At 39.5% G+C, this 16,185-nt stretch overlaps 1 protein-coding gene across 1 annotated transcript; it reads left to right on the forward strand.

The window, feature by feature from the left end:
• Nucleotides 1–1,510: 1,510 nt before the first annotated feature.
• LOC129725695 (uncharacterized) lies at nt 1,511–13,010 on the forward strand. The gene is made up of 2 exons (XM_055681780.1): nt 1,511–1,655; nt 11,268–13,010. The coding sequence occupies exon 2, from the start codon at nt 11,268–11,270 to the stop codon at nt 12,351–12,353; it is 1,086 nt and encodes a 361-aa protein (XP_055537755.1). The 5' UTR covers nt 1,511–1,655; the 3' UTR covers nt 12,354–13,010.
• Nucleotides 13,011–16,185: the final 3,175 nt, after the last annotated feature.

Raw genomic sequence — 16,185 nt, forward strand, 5'->3', positions numbered from 1 at the left:
CGGCTCTTCAATCATAACGGCATATTTTTCATGTAAGGTGCGTTATATTACTAATTTTTTTCGTTTCAACCTTTTTTGAACCTTAAAATATAATATAAAGTTAATTTATTCCAAATCATGACCTAAAAAATATTAAATAGCAAACCAGAGAGCAATAGTTAAGAATAGTTAGATAGACTTGAAATGGCAGAAAAGGCAAACAAAATAAAAACTTAACATGGCAGAATTAGAAAAATGTGTACAAAACAACTTAAAACGCGAGAAAGGTATACAAGTTGAAGGAGAATATACAAAAGTAGAAAAAACAAAAAATATACTATAAGAAAAAAACGCTGTTGAAGTAAACAAAAATCTTGGCACAGTAGGACAGTAGGGAAGATAACATAAGGCCCCAAAAGAGTATAAAAAAACAGATATTGGATAAAAAGAAGCAAAGGGGAAAAACCGAAATGAAACATGAAATGGACTTAACAAGGATTAAAATTCTGACAATAAGAAGAAAATCGAAGGGAAATCTATGAAAAAATGTAAAAGAGAAATAGATTGCTAAAAAGGCAGAATGAAATAATAAAGTGCGTGCTCGAGAGTGAGGGAAAAGGGAAAAAAACAAAAGAACTCACAATGAAATGAAAAAAACAAACAATAGAAATCAAGAGCAAAATGTGCAACAAAAAGTGAAAGAGACAAAAGAAACCCAAACGGGAGGCGAAAGGTAGCCACAAAAGGACAATCACGAAAAAAAGTTTTGCACAAAAAGAATAAAATGTTTAAAGGAAAATTTTCTACGAACCGAAAATGTGCGTGGTGTAAAACAATTGAGAGTTTTCTCTCTCTCTCTCTCATATGTTTGGTTTAGTGCTTTATAAATTCACATTGTGTAATAAACATTCGCACCCATCAATCCATCCGAATGTTATTATTGGAATAAGCTTACCGAGCGATGATTTTATGAGAATCGTACCGATAGCATCGTAAATCTTTTCGATTGGCTGAGATGCATTAAAGTCAATGTTCCGTGATAAACAATGTTACCCATCACCTTCTGCACTCGTGCGATTGAGTGACGACAGGCCGGGAGGACACCGCGAAGAGTGCGTTATATTACTGTACGCTGCCGGAAGAGATAAATAGCGCAGTACCCGATCGTCCACCACAAAGGGTTAGTCCGGTTTAGATGGGATCGAGCAGAGAAACCTGGTGAACCTAGCGAGTAGGAAAATTTCCAGTTTCAATTACAGTGAGAAAGATAGACAAGTTAAGTGCGCTGGGTCTTTTCGATGCAATTTTTTCACGTTTCTACTTTGCGGTGCTTCATGTTTTGTGTTTTGTTTTGCTGGTTTCTTCGGTTTTGCTATGGTCCGCGCCGTTGTTTGTTGTGTTGTTCTATTGCACTGATAGCATTGAATTTTCTCGGTATGGGCGTCAGAGGGAGATGGTGCACGAAGACGATGATGCGGAGGAGGTGGTTTACGCAGGACGATCTTCGTTCGAAGTCGGTGGCCGGCTAGCTGAAGCGTACCAAGAATGGTAGTAGATAAAGCTTATAAAGGGCTCCGCTTCCTTGGCCATTTCCAGTCAGTGTCGGATAGACTCCGGATCTAGTCGCAAAGTGGGAATAGTTGGAATAGAGTGAAGGCATACGAAAGAGTGCTAAGGTAAGAGAGTGTGCTTGGTTGTGATGCTTGGAGCTATGATGGTTCTCAAAAATGAAAAATAGGCAAAAACTCTTATAACATAAAACATCAGAAATTGATGTGTTTAATGATGTAGCTGAAACCTACCGCTGTGAGTGATAATTTCTTAGTGCATTTTATTTTCTTGCATCGTTTTATGGAGTCGACATGATCTTTCATAATGTGCTTAAAAATCGAACATGTTAACTGTAGAACAAGTGCCGGTAATTTATAGTTTTGCTCAACAAAAAATTTGGTGGATTTACAATTTTTGTAGTTGCTATTAAGCGAATTTCTGCTGAACTATACCTTGAAAAGTTGTAACACAATGAAATTATTGGCTGGATGTCCGCTATTTTTATATCAATGATAATAGTTTAGTCGACATATTCCAAAGAGATCAGAAATTAAATTTTGTGGAAATCCGTAAAGTCTTTTCGAATAATTGAACACTGTTGGAAGCATGTGAATCTGAGTTTTACCTTTTTTCAGTTACGTCCAATATTGATTACACAGTGAAACGTTTTTTTGCCTTGGCTTCCATGTATGATTTTTTGATGGAGTTTGATGCGAAAATAAATTTCCCCGAGTTTGAACATATTTCAACTTAAGGAACAACAATGGCGCCATTTTGAATTATTGAGAAATCGGAAATTTTGATTTTTTTTCGACGCCATTTTGTTTTAAGACCAAATATCAAAATTTTATGAGTTTGTCCACTTATTAGCATCTTCTTACCCATATTTAAACAAAAAAAAAAGAACTTAAATGGGACAAAAACTGAGCTCAAAACGGTGATTCTATGAAACCGGTTTTTGGCATGATTTTAGTATATTTCACAAAGCCTAATAATATCGAGTATGTAAGAGTATTAATGGTAATGCACTAATATTTGAAAGTGGTAGTAAAGTTATAGCATATATTGAGTAAAAAAGTCTCAGAAAGCGATTGGTTGGTGTCTGATCTACATATAATGTCAGCAACATGTCGACCTTGCTCCAATTCCCCTACAATACTAAAATAGGTTGATCTCGACGCGAAATTAACTTATTTTCAGTGGTTGGCACCGCTAATCGAAAATTTAGCGACACTAATCGCTAAGTCGCTAACCGGAAAATTTAGCTCGATAATCGCTGAACGCTAAACGCTAAACCCACATTAGCGGAACTTTCGCTAATCGCTAATCGCTAACTTTTTAATATGTAAATAGTCATAGCGCTATATTTATTGCTCATGTTTTGTAAGATTTGGACCACTATGATCTATTTTGGTAAAAAAAGAAAACAATTACTTTTTAAAGCTATTTACAGTAAGAGGTTCACGAAACGGTATTCATATTTGATTTCGTAAAAACAAGAATAACAAAAGTTATTTAGCTTGCATTGAAAATAGATACTCTTAGGAATGTTTTCATGAAAATTCAATTATTATCTGAATCGAAAAAATAGAACCAAAGTTCACATAATTTCAAGCGCATTGCAATTCATCATAGTTCTTGGTGTACCAAAAATTCAATCTAGACCTTGTGCTAGTTCTTCAAAATGCTCCTGTGGCTTGTACGATAACTGGAACTCCATTCTAGGGTAAAAAAACTGACAAAAGTAACTTTCGCAGTAAAGTATCTTCATCTTTCGAAGCAATTTACGTACGCCATCAGCAATTCACAGTTTTTCTAAATATTTCTATTGTCGCTACTCCACAAAATTTAGCGAATTAGCGATTAGCGTTTCGAAGGCCAAAATTTTAGCGACGCTAACAGTTTCGCTAACCAGCTCAAAAATTAGCGAAATCGCTAAATCCCTAACTGCATTTTTGCGTCGCTAATTAGCGAATTAGCGAATTAGCGGAATGGTGCCCACCACTGCTTATTTGACATCTGTTTAACGTAATATCAAGAGTGTAAGCGATAACTTAAAGATACAATAACAATACAATAACAATTTGGATTCACATGATCCTCTCCTTTATGCGGGGAGGGGGTCGCGAATATTTGATCCGTGGTGGCACGGGACCCTATAAATTTGACTTGCGGTGAAATAGGAGGTAGCCAACAGCAAAGTAGTCAAGGAAGTCGGTCCACTCCAGCAGATTCGTTGTTTTTCAGCCGACCAATCCCCTTCTCCATCTTTACGAGATTAGGGCTGTAATCCTGTTGTCTTCTGTTCGTGCACCACTTTCAATTGCCATACCGTCCTCGCGCTCTGTAATATCGCCAGTCAAATGCTCAGCGATATGCTGCTTGAACATTTCCATCACCTTACACTCATCCTGCACATATTGGCTTGCGGCTCGTAGTCTTTGCGGCAGCTGTTCAGCTGCTCGTAGAACTTTTGATTGTTGTTAGCTTGGTACAGCTCTGCCATTACTACGCGAACTCGGTCCTCTTGTTGGCGCTTTTTTCTTCGCAGAACTGAGCTTTTGCTGTTCCGTTCCACGTTCGCTCTAGTACGGTGTTGTAGCATTCTCGTCGATGCCGCGGCGTTGGACTTCGAGGGTATTATGCACCGTCGAGCATACAGCTAATAGGTAGTGGTCCGAATCCTTATTCGCACTGCGGTAACGTTTGCGGTAAAAAAACGGATGGTGATGAAAAAAAAACTAAGACCCCATTTATGGTAATTATATTATCTTATTTGCAAAAAAATTCTGCACCCTTGCGAGCGGCCTTCCGGCAGTTAACCGGAACATTCGTCATGGCGGACAAAAACATGCGTGTAGGCATGTTTTTAAGCTCATTCTTCGTTTTTTTATTTCCTCCTCCTCCTTTTCTACGACAAAATTGTTGGAATAGATCTTGCGCTTCAACTTTGTCCAGAAATTCTCGATGGAACGCAGCTGGGGGACGTTGCGCGAATTCGCCGACTTCGGTGCCACATCGATATGCAGCAGCTCCATCTCCTCCAACGATCGCTTCGAGTAGTGGGCCGACGTCAAATCTGGCCAGAACACCGTATCTCCGCCCTTATGGAATTTATTGATGAACGACGCAACTTCTGGCAGGCACTTCGTACTATAAATTTATCCGTTCACGGCCAGCCCGGAGCGAAAGAAGAGCAACTTTCTCGCTGATTGTCAGCCACAGCCGCACCTTCTTGGGGAACTTGGTCTTTGAAATAAACTTCACCTCGGTGCTCCCTTCTTTCGTTGGAAGGTAAAATACGAAGTGCCCTGCTAATCGTTGCCATCCGGGGTGAGATAGGTCTCATCGTCCATCATCACTGCCACGTCACGATTCGCCGGGAAAATCGACTTGACCATCTTATTCAACCGCCGTCGCTGCGTCATTGCCTGCTGCTCCGAGACTAGTGGACGGGACTGCCGCTTCCTGACATGTATGTCCATGTTCTGCAGATACTTTTTCACTGTTTTACCGCATGCACCAACCTCCCGGCCGAGTGCACGCAGCGCTTTAGCCACTTTTCCCTCGCTCTTCCTCTTCAGCATCCTTTGAAGCTTCTTGTCGCTCAGGGTCGTTGGCCATTAGGAACCGGGCTTTCTTTCGATGCTTTGATCGTTGTCCAATAGTGTCAAGATGTTATAGGCACAAAGTGCCGCACGATGTCGGTTTTTGACGCGGCGGGATACCGTTCTTTGAACGCGCACACTTCTGAGCGGAGTAGCTTCACTTTTTTCGCCATCGTTTCGTTAGAGTTCGACTTATAGAGCTGTCAATTTTTTTTTGCTAACTCATGGGTTACTATGATTGATGATGCATGAGTAGTCTCGTCAGTGCGATTAAAGGTGAACCCATGAAAAATCGGCAATTTTTGTCCATTTTTTTACCGCTAACGTTAGTAGCGATTCCTCGGTTATCTCAGGAGCGTCAGCCGAAATCATGCTCATTGGGATATCGGAAGCGGCCAGTACAGCTTCAGTAGTAGCAGCAATTGTATTGAAAACAGTAGACAAATGATCAGCAAACAGTTCACGTTTAATCAATGGGTTCATAGTAGATTTATCATCTAGAAAAACCTTTGCTGGGATTCCATTATTATTCCTTCGCTTCGTTCCAAAAAACTTCCAATCACTTTTTGGGTTCCGCCGCAGATTGATTTGCGTGTTAGCAACGTACTGTATATACAATCGAGTCTTGAATCTACGGTACGATTGACTTGCTTGCTTAAAATTGCTACCATAGAGAGTCTGCCATCACTATGATTTTCCCTAAACATATTTTGCATATTGTGTACAGAGATTTTTGAAATTACTCATAAGATTGATCTTGTAATGATATTGCTCAACAAAAATAGAATGCAGTAGACAAAAATAAGCTTAAATATCACAATCGAACCTGTCATGCGAATCTGTCATACATCGCTTCGATTCGTGAGTGTCAATTGACTAACTGTTCTTTGTGCCAGAGCCGACGGTCGTTCTACATTCACAAGCCTACTGAGACGCATACTAACGAAACGAAACCAAATAAAAGGCTTGATCGTTTACAAGCCTGCTTGTGAACCTAATTGTGATCAAGTTGCATAACTTGAGATGCAAAGTATACACCACATGTTTTGCAACTTTGCAAGGATTTTTGTACGGGAGGGCAGTATAGATCGAAAGGACATTGAAAAGGAAAAGCCTTGGTGCTTCATTCCACTATCGGAATTCGACCTTCTGTTTACTATATACTGACTCCGCGGATAACTGTTTAGTGTACCGGACAATGGGACACCCGAAACAATGTTCAATTCTAAGAGATGGAGGTAGTAAAATCGAAATTTAAACGAGCATTTTGCTCAATGACCGAAAAAACTGCTATTAGTTACTCTGTTTTTATATTATTTTAACTTTCTTGTACTTACTTTCACTAAATCCAATATATTTTCATCAATAAACTTGATTTTGCTGTACTACTATATTGAGTCAACGGATTTTTTTAGTTTTGTTCTTTTGTAGTTCAGCTTTAGCTTTGTTTTCGGTTTCCATTTCTGCTTCCATCTGGATCAGTTCCACAAAAACTGTTTCAATTTTTTTTATTTTGTCATTTTTGATTCGACTGAAACATTGCATAGACGTTTATATGGGCAAAAGATGCCATTTTGTGCTATTGGTTTAATTTTTTAAAGGCGACTTATTTTTGAGAAGCTATTTACTAAAATACTATGTTGGGAACTCCCCATCTGGTCTCGAGGTACGATGCTGGCATAACAAGCCGGTCGTCGTAGGTTCGAGTCTCGACTTGGGAGAGACTGTTGGTGTCAGTAGGATCGTAGCGCTAGCCCCGCAATTGTCCTGTACACTTAACGGTTGGCTGCGAAGTCTGTGTATAGTAAACAGAAGGTCAAGTTCCGAATCGGAATGTAGAGCACCAAGGCTTTTTTATGTTGGGAACTTATTCGACAAAATTGTAGATAATAAATTTATCTTTTTTAAGCAAAAAAAATTTCCGCTGTTGAAACTTTTTTTTAAAATTAAAACCTAATTATCTCAAAAAGCTTATTTACTGTCCGATCATGGAGAAATCAAGAGAAAAAGTTATAATTACTTGAAAACAAAATTTTTTTCGCAGGGTAGATTTTTTTTGGAAGGAGAAAATTGTTATCTTCAATTTTGCCAAAGACATTATACCAATTAACCAACCGTTAAGCTGGAAAAAAAAATAAGTAGTGCACTCTATTGGTGATTATAACCGGTGACAACTGAAAATTTGATTTTTTTCTACCGCCGTCAAAACAAGGGGGATAAACTTAGTGAAAAACTGATTTATTTCTCATGAAGATACAATCATTACGAACTAACAAAAAATATTGAACATTTGAGAAAGGTCCGTTATCCGCCTTCCGAAAAAGCTTTCTTATGATGCCGAAACAAGAACGTTGTACGGCCTTCAAGTCCGCTTTTCAAATGCATCTCTTGGTTCTACCAATCAACAGTTCGCAATTAGTTGATCTTCAGTTATTTTTGCACTGAAGGAACTCAAAATCCCAAAGAAATTTTCGATTGGACGACACTGAGGTAGATTCATTGAGTTGAGTATCTGGGGTACACATGAGGTCGAGTGGTTGTTCAGAAACGTTTGTGTTTTTTTTTTTTTCGAAGTAATGTGATGATATTTTATCTGATCAAAACACAAACTTTTCATCGGTATGGTGTTAGAAGAAATGGAATAATGATGTTGTTTAAACATTCGTTCTGGAATTAATTTTGATTGATAGCCAAACCACTACACAATGCACACAAAACGTCCAAACGCGTATAACTGTGATGTTATCTCGTTACGCTGAAGGAAGCATGTGCAAAACAACAAAAAATTTTAAAGCTCGTTCTCTCAATTGTGATGAGTCGGACGAGTAACTCTTCCACCATTTTGTTGTACGAACCTGAAGCTTCAAAACTTCCTGGCTTATATCTTTTTAACCAAAATTAATCTTTGCATAGAGTCTTCATAAAATTTTTAGGCATGACTAGGCCTAAAATTCTCCAGAACATTGTATTTGGTAAAAGAAAAATAAAAAAACAAGTTAGAAGCAGAATTTACTGAATTTACGGGCATTGTCATATGAAACCCAAATTTTCTCAAATTCTACTATATATGTAAAAAGAAAAAGATCTGTTAGCAAAGTTGTTTGTAATTAAATTATCTACAACTTTGCTGAAGATAACTTTGAGTTTCATGTACAAACAAAAGAGCTACAAATTTTATTTTTGTCATAGTAGGCTATGGCTATTGTTACATAACACCATAATGTGAGCAAATTTAATACAAGCAATTGCTTCGAAGATACTACAGTTCTAAAGTGAAACACTGGGATACTACAGAATTAAGTTCGCGACATTACTATTTTAAACCACTGTGAACTAGGGATAAACCATGACTTAGACAAAAAGGAAAAAATTCATTTCTGCCCTCTGCTCTGGCTGGTCTTCCACTGTCTTCCCGGCGGATTATAGTTGAGGTTTGCAGTGAATCATACGGAATAGAAACTGGAAGATTTTCACTTTCAAAACCGTAAACTTTTCGCCAAAATTGTTGCGCAGTTTGAAGTGAATTGTTCAATAAGCTTGCGGAAAGCTCTTTGTTTCGATGCCATTTTGGACAAAATTGGGCATGCGTGAAGAAAATAAAAAATACTGGCAAAAAGGACAGAGAGTCCTTTGAAATACATACTCTCATTTCTCTCTGAACGTCTTTGTTGTGCAGTAAGAGAGCCTCTTAAAAATTGTCACCAAGGTTGCCGTATTTAATTTTGTTTATTTGGCTGGAAAAATCTGACAATTTGTTCAACTCGGTAGAAAATCTGTTCAAAAATCTGTGCAGAGCATTTGGATTTCGTGTTGCCTTCAGATACCCCTCGTTTAATTATTTAGGGGCTTTGACAAATAGTTTGTGTAAGTAAGTATGTTACGAGCAGATCTGAAAATGATGCAAAATTTCGAATTTTTGGGAGTATATGAAAACTTTTCATACGCTCTCCATCAGATATAACACTGATAGCCCTGTGTGCACCGGTTAAAAAGTGTTAAGAGTCACGATGAAATTTTGTTTTAAAACCGCAGCAATCCGAAATTACTGACTTCCATCTAAATATGCATTAATACTTTGAACAAGGTAAATATTTTTAAAATTTGCTATTTGCATATTGCTATTGCTAAATTTGCAGCATGCTATCTCTTTCTATGTTGAATGAGTGAAGAGTCTTCCCGACTAAAGTGACAGGTATATGGAATTTTTGCTGGGCGCCTGCCTCGGGTCTTTATTTTAAAATAAAGCCCCGATATATTGCTTACTGTCAAATGTGTAGAGTTTAGATCGGGCTGCCATCCCCTTGGATAACTCGCTGTATTTGGCAAAAATCTATTATCTGTGTGTACAGATCCTGTGTCATCGATTTATTTGAAAATGATAGTTTTGAGAAGGGAATCATAAAAAAAAGAAAAGAAATACAATGTTTTCTTGAAAATCTCGGAAAGGACTACACTTAGATTAGATTAGATCTTGATGAAATAACTTTTTTTTTCGCTTACGAGGCCATTGGTTCTAGATATCATCATTCTTACGCTCCAGTAAATTTTCCGATTAATTTGCGCCCACGCGCATCCCAAAAAACCGATGCAAGCGAATAAAACTGTTTTCGTCTTCTTCGGAGGCGATTACCTTCATCCGGTTTATTGTTACGTTTGTGCTTTCGCCTTGGATGTCAAATGGTGGGTCAAAGCTTCGTTCATGATTATGAATCGACGTAGAAGTACATCATTTCCAGTGCGGTCACCGCGTTTGGTCGCCTCTTACAAAAGACAAAAAGACTTACACCGACTTTAATTATTCGTCAGTTTCAAAGAGACTACATTGTTTTAGGTGAATTCCTCGATCGAAACGTATTAACTCATTCCCGGCGGAGAGAAATCAGATTTTTCCTTAGAAAAAGACCTTCAAACTGTTATTAACTACCTAGCAACTACATGTTCAATTGACACAAACTGTGTTGCGTATTGAATTGAATTTTGTCTGATCCAAGCGCTTTTCATCGCCTTTACCCGGCTCCCACAGGCAAGCGAACAAACATTTTTCGCTTGTTGTCGTCAAAACAAATCTATTTCAATACTGGTGAATACTCTATTAGCATTTTATTAGAAAATTATAAATTTTCCTTAAAATGGCATTGTATGCATTTTGTATGCTCATTTTGTATGCATTTTATGACATGCATTGCATTTTAAGTACACGTGCTAGAAATAACGCCGAAGCATGAAATATTGTATCCTGTTTCGCGCATTTTTTACCATTCTGGCAGCTCTCCATTAAACTATCGGAAAGGTTTATGTCTACACTAAGAGTTTTTTTTTTCGACTAAAAAAGGAAACGCTCACATATATTGAAGTGACACATCATTCTGTTTCCTACAATAGCAAAAAAACGGAAGCCTCCAAGTTGCGTGCACGCGTTTAAGCGGAACTGAATTCGATGCCGACCAATTGTAATGAAAGCTGATGGCAAGGACGAAGCTTGCGTTCATCCGCATCTAGCAACAGCCCGCGAGGGCTTTTTTATGTCGATGCCGTGCGCCTGCATTGTCCAATTTTCTGGACCAAAGCCAAAGCTGTCCGGCAAAGTCGATAAGACGAAAGTCTGGGCTGTTCGGAAAGTTTTTTTTTGTCGAGTGAGTTAAAAACGCCCGGACCGATGGCGACCAACGAGAACACACATAAGCGTCCGTTATGCGGACCACAAGCGTTACCACTGCGTGTGGATTCGTCTGGTGGCTGCTAGTCTGAAGGTTGGGCTGGGATGACATTGAAACATGGAACCCACTGACCCTGGGATGGTGATGCGGTTTCTGTGTAGGACTTTGCTTTTCTGAACGCCGATGCGAGGACTATCCGGTTGCTGCAACAGGAAAGTGCAGTTATTGCTGTTATGTTTTATTCAAATTCGGTCTCGTGGCAGTAATTTATTTTGCCTGCGATTTATATTGCGGTTGAAGTAGGAACAACTCAGTGATGACCAAATAGTACGCATGATTTATCTCTCTTTGTGTGTGGATTTTTTCAAATGTTCGAAATTAACTACTGATGCTCTAAGAAACTGCACTCTTATTCCCGCTTGAATCCATTCTAGTAAATTAATTCACTACTTATTTTTCTCTCTATAATTAGATGGGACGACTGTCTTCGCTGATTCTACTGCTAGCAGCTTTCGCCGGATGCCAAACGGCACCAGCCACCACCACCATCATCCAGCCTGCACAGTACTATCTACTCCAACCCCAGCCGACAACGTTGAAGATTCAGCCACATCTTATTCAACCGATTCAGCAGCTAAAACTGCTACCCAAACAACAACAACTGATCTACTATTACCCCTCGATTCCTCTGGGAAGCCAAATTCATGACAAGCCGATTCAATTGATCACCCTAAAGGATGAGGAGGAGACACCCTGGTGGCAGGGTTTCGTCAATTTCTTCCAGCCAAGTACAGAAAAACCTGCGGAAGCACCCGAATCGGCGACCGAAGCTCCAGCTGAAACGGACTCCATGAAGAAGCAACAAATGTTTATGGCGCCAGCCGATGCTGAACAGCTTCCCTCGAAAGCTGGGGTTCAATATAATCCTCAAGGGCACCGGTATTACATCCTATCTGGGGCTCCGCAGTTCTACGGTAACTTCGATGCTCTTCAAAATCCTCTAAACCCAATTTTCAGTCTGCAGCCATTGCAAGCTATTCACGCAAGGGCCAATTCGGACATCCAAGCACTAGACGACCAACAACGTCTGCAGCCCCAGATTGTAACATCGATCGCACCCATTGCACCCGTCCCGGCACCTGTTCCTGCCCAGTTGAAAAACGATCTTCTGGAGTCGCATCCGGATAAAAATCATGCCGATCGGAATTGGGCGCGCTCATTGGATGATGAACCGAATCAGGAGCCTGAAAAGCAGGGTTTACCGCAGATTCAGGGTCGCTCCCAGCAGGATGATGAGGAAAACGGACAGAATCTTCCTCAGGCTGATATGGACGAAAGCAAAAAAGAAGACCGTGAGGAATCGCGAGCATCGCACGAGCCTTCTGTTGCTGCGGTGAAGCCAACTGGATTAGCCATCGCTGGCAATGGTGGGCTAGCTGCTGCTGCTCCAACCGGAACTGCCATCTCGGGAAAGAAAGGTTTAGCCTTGGCATCACCTTCCGCTACTTCTGTGGCTGGTAATTTCTTCGGCGATGATGACGATGATAAGAAAAATTAGATTTTTGAACGAATCGCACAACAAACAATAAAGAAGAATAATGACTGAACCCTTGACTCCGTTTACTCATGAAAACTCTGAACCGGAACTAGTGATAAACAGCTCAAACTGTGAGCTGTCTGGAAATCTCGACAATGGTGCTGGTAGAAAAAGCTTACTGGGTGAATCGATCTCCACGAGGGAGGCGATCGTCCCACATTAGCCATTATAGGTACGCAAGGATATTTTCGTATACGTAATACTAACCGTCCCTGGCAAGTGGAATCCTCTAACGGGATTTCACGGCAACAGGATCGTAAACCGGACTGACAATCCCACCTCAAAGAGCGCGGGAATTACTTCTAGACCTACTTACGTATCGAAGCAATTTGGATTCAAAATCGTAGCGTTAGATTATTTAAATTAATAGACGAAATTTTCAGTAGGTATAATTATGTTCCATTCATTAGCCATTAAGTGTATCATTCATCATTCATTCATCCGTTCCGAGTTGCTAATGGGTTGAGCTGAAGATTATGGAAAATACTGATTAGTTTTCAATGTTCAATGTTTAACCCATTGAAAACTCATAGTTAACAACCGCCATGCATTTCATCACGATAAAAATTATATGAAAAGAAAATAACAAAAAAAAAATATACACAAAGAGAAGATAAAGATATATAAATTATTTCTCCCAAATATGTCCCAGCTGATTTTATGAAACAGTCGCAAGTATCTTATTTGTGAGTGAATCGATATTTTGGTATGTTTACCATTTGATGTTTGAATTTTGAAAGGCCGTATCAGATTTAATAGACGACATAAAACATTGCACCTAAAAACTATCTCTGTTAGGAATCTCTCCTAAAACGACACGGAATTCAGAATTTTTCTGACAATCCCTAGGGTATACTGAACTTCAGTAAATTCTGTGACAAAATCAGGATCATGGCTTATAAGAGATAGTTAAAGAGGCTCATAGCTGCTCATAAATCCACTGCAAGCCATAGTTGGAATGGCGATGGCATCCATTAAGGGGTCACGCAGGTTCCGATCAATTTTTCGAAGGATTGTTTTCGCTGTTTATGCTATTGATCACTGGCGCCTTGTAACCGAAACTGGTTTTGGTCTTGGTGAAAATCTTGTCCGCGGGAAAAAAAATTGAATAAAAAGGTTACGACGAACGAAAATACAACTTAATAAAATAACTAAACTATACAACTTTATTGGGAAAATTTCTAGTATTTTCAAACATGTTTTCTGTGACGTCATATGATTTTAAACCTTTCCCCTAACCTCCCGCCTCTCGCATACATCACATATCGTCCCGATTTTCTTAACTCCCTAATCGCTCTATATGCGTGAAGTACTGTATGGAAGCCCCTTGTCTCTGTCAACGCTCAAGGTCATTTTCAGTTGACAGTCGTCAGAAGATAATGACGTAGTTGAACTTAGCTTTCTATTGAATATCACTTCATATTCGTTTTCGAGCCCCTCAACTGTCAAACTCAATGCAGTAGTATTCGAGCAGCATTCATGTGACTCACAAAGTGCTCGAAGATGAAACAAATGTTTTTCAATTAAATGTGACAGTTAGCAGCGTCATTATCTCCTGACGATCGTCAATTGCGAACTAACCCCCCTCCTCCTGCACTCTAGAATCGAGTCTCTTGCTGCTGCCCACAATCGATCATTCTGTGGATTGTGTGGCTGCCCAGGGTCGAAACGTTTCTCCTCAGTGTCTCTTTTTCTGAGTGGACTCAGAAACGCCGCTTTACGCTTCTTGAAGGCCTTACATCCATGGTCAATTGTCAAATTTGTGAACAGATTCATACGCGTAGCTAAGGAAGGTGACGCCGACCACTCCCTAACTCTTGACATTGGCGTAGAATGCTAATGATTTGGTTCAATGATCTACTATTTTTCCAATCATTTTTGAAAAATTATCCCTGATATCTAAAAAAATAAAAATATTTTCCATTTCTGTTTTTTTTTAAGTTTTTTCATATATTCGCCTCCAAAGATGCAATTCATCGAACGTGGTACAAACAAGCGCACGAGCAGACTATTTGGTTCACGTGTACATAAATCGAATACAACTGCATGCAATCCAGTATCTTTACTGGCTAAAGGCTGTAATCCTTAAAACGGCCAGTTACAGCCTCCAGCAGAACATCGACGTCAGGCTCGAGTTATTGACCACGCCGTCGATCTTCACCACGACAGAGTCATTCCATAAAAAAAGAATAAAGAAAATACTATTTAATTTTAGCATGGGGTTCAAATGGTGAGTTGACAACCAGGAGCTGCGGAAACACACGCGAGCCGGGTACAACTTTCGTTGTGATGGATAAAATGCAGAAGCGCATGATTGGGTGGTGGCATAGAACAAATATGCACCTTCGAACAAAACGCAGCTTCTGCTTCAATGACCAGACATAAAGGTGAAACTGGTGACCAGCTAAAATGGTTAAATTAATCATAATCAAGTTAAGACAGGTCCGCATTCAAGAGATCTTTTGTGCGGAAATTTAATAACAATTCACAATCAACTAGAAAAAATCTCTCATCCATTCAAATGTTGATTAACAAATTTTCTTGGATCGTACACACTGCGACTGTTGAAACAATTTTGACCACTTAGAACTTAGTTAAAAACTACTTAGTGTTAGTAAGAAACTACTCAAATATTTTCTTCGGAGTTGGAAACCGAATTTCTCGACTAACGACAGTAAATTTTTTTCTCGTGCTGTTTATTATACCTATCATCGTGAGTAATACATATCAGACGCGCTATACACAATACTGCTTGCGACATTAGGTATAATGTAAAAAAAACGATCATCGTTAGTCAAGATATTCATTCGGTTTTCAACTCGAGTAACAATGAAATTCATAAAAAAATATGTACATAAAAAAAGTTGCACGTATGCGGGTGGTACTGTACGATTATTATGAATAGGCACTCTCGCTTTACCAGTACCGAACAGAACAAACAATTCGCCCGATGAAAGAGTGGCGAGAGCTCGTACACAGTCTTTTTGCTTTTTAGTTTTGTCTGAGGGCAAGAGAGACCGAAATAAATCTTCACCACAAGCAGGTATGAATGGTATAAGTAATGAAAATTCTGAGTGTAAAATGCGTTTCTTCCACCGCTATGTGTCGATACTTGTCACAAATATCAAAAAATTGGTCGCAGTGACGAAAATACCCAACACGGAAAAAAATGTGTCGATACTTAAAATAATGAGATTTGGTCTCGTTTTTGGTTATTTAGTTGCATACCTGTTCTGTGATTGTAGCCTGGCAGAGGCCTAATGCGCACGGCCAACACAATAGAAAGGTGTTTTCACATTGAAAATTAGATACGGCTTTACTGGAGTAAGTGTTGGCAAATGCATCTACCGCTAATACCGCCGCTATCGTACGAAAGCGCGTCGTTTAATGTGGGGAATAATATCAACAACGAAAACTGACGCGCGTCTAAGCACACCCGAACTGTTTCGCCGTGCCGCTTCCATTTACTCCTTATAACATCGGTCTCAGGGAAGTACCGGCTGCACCTACCGCTGAGGCTGTTACCATACTGCTACTGGTGCCCAAAGCTATTAACTCTTCATACTTAGTGTTTTATTTGTTCTCAAAAGAACAATTGTTCAATTACATATCGGATATAATGCAATCGCATCTCTGTAATATTACCGACAGTAATATTCTTCTGAACAAAATGATCCAAATTTTCCATTAGAGGGAGTGCCGGCTGATGTACGGCAAAAATCTCGCCCAATCGCTCGCGTTAGCGTTCAGCCTGGTAGAGGCCTGAGACGTGGTGACCAACCACAGGGCAAGT

This window comes from Wyeomyia smithii, chromosome 2 (assembly GCF_029784165.1).
Source record: "Wyeomyia smithii strain HCP4-BCI-WySm-NY-G18 chromosome 2, ASM2978416v1, whole genome shotgun sequence".
NCBI lineage: Eukaryota > Metazoa > Arthropoda > Insecta > Diptera > Culicidae > Wyeomyia > Wyeomyia smithii.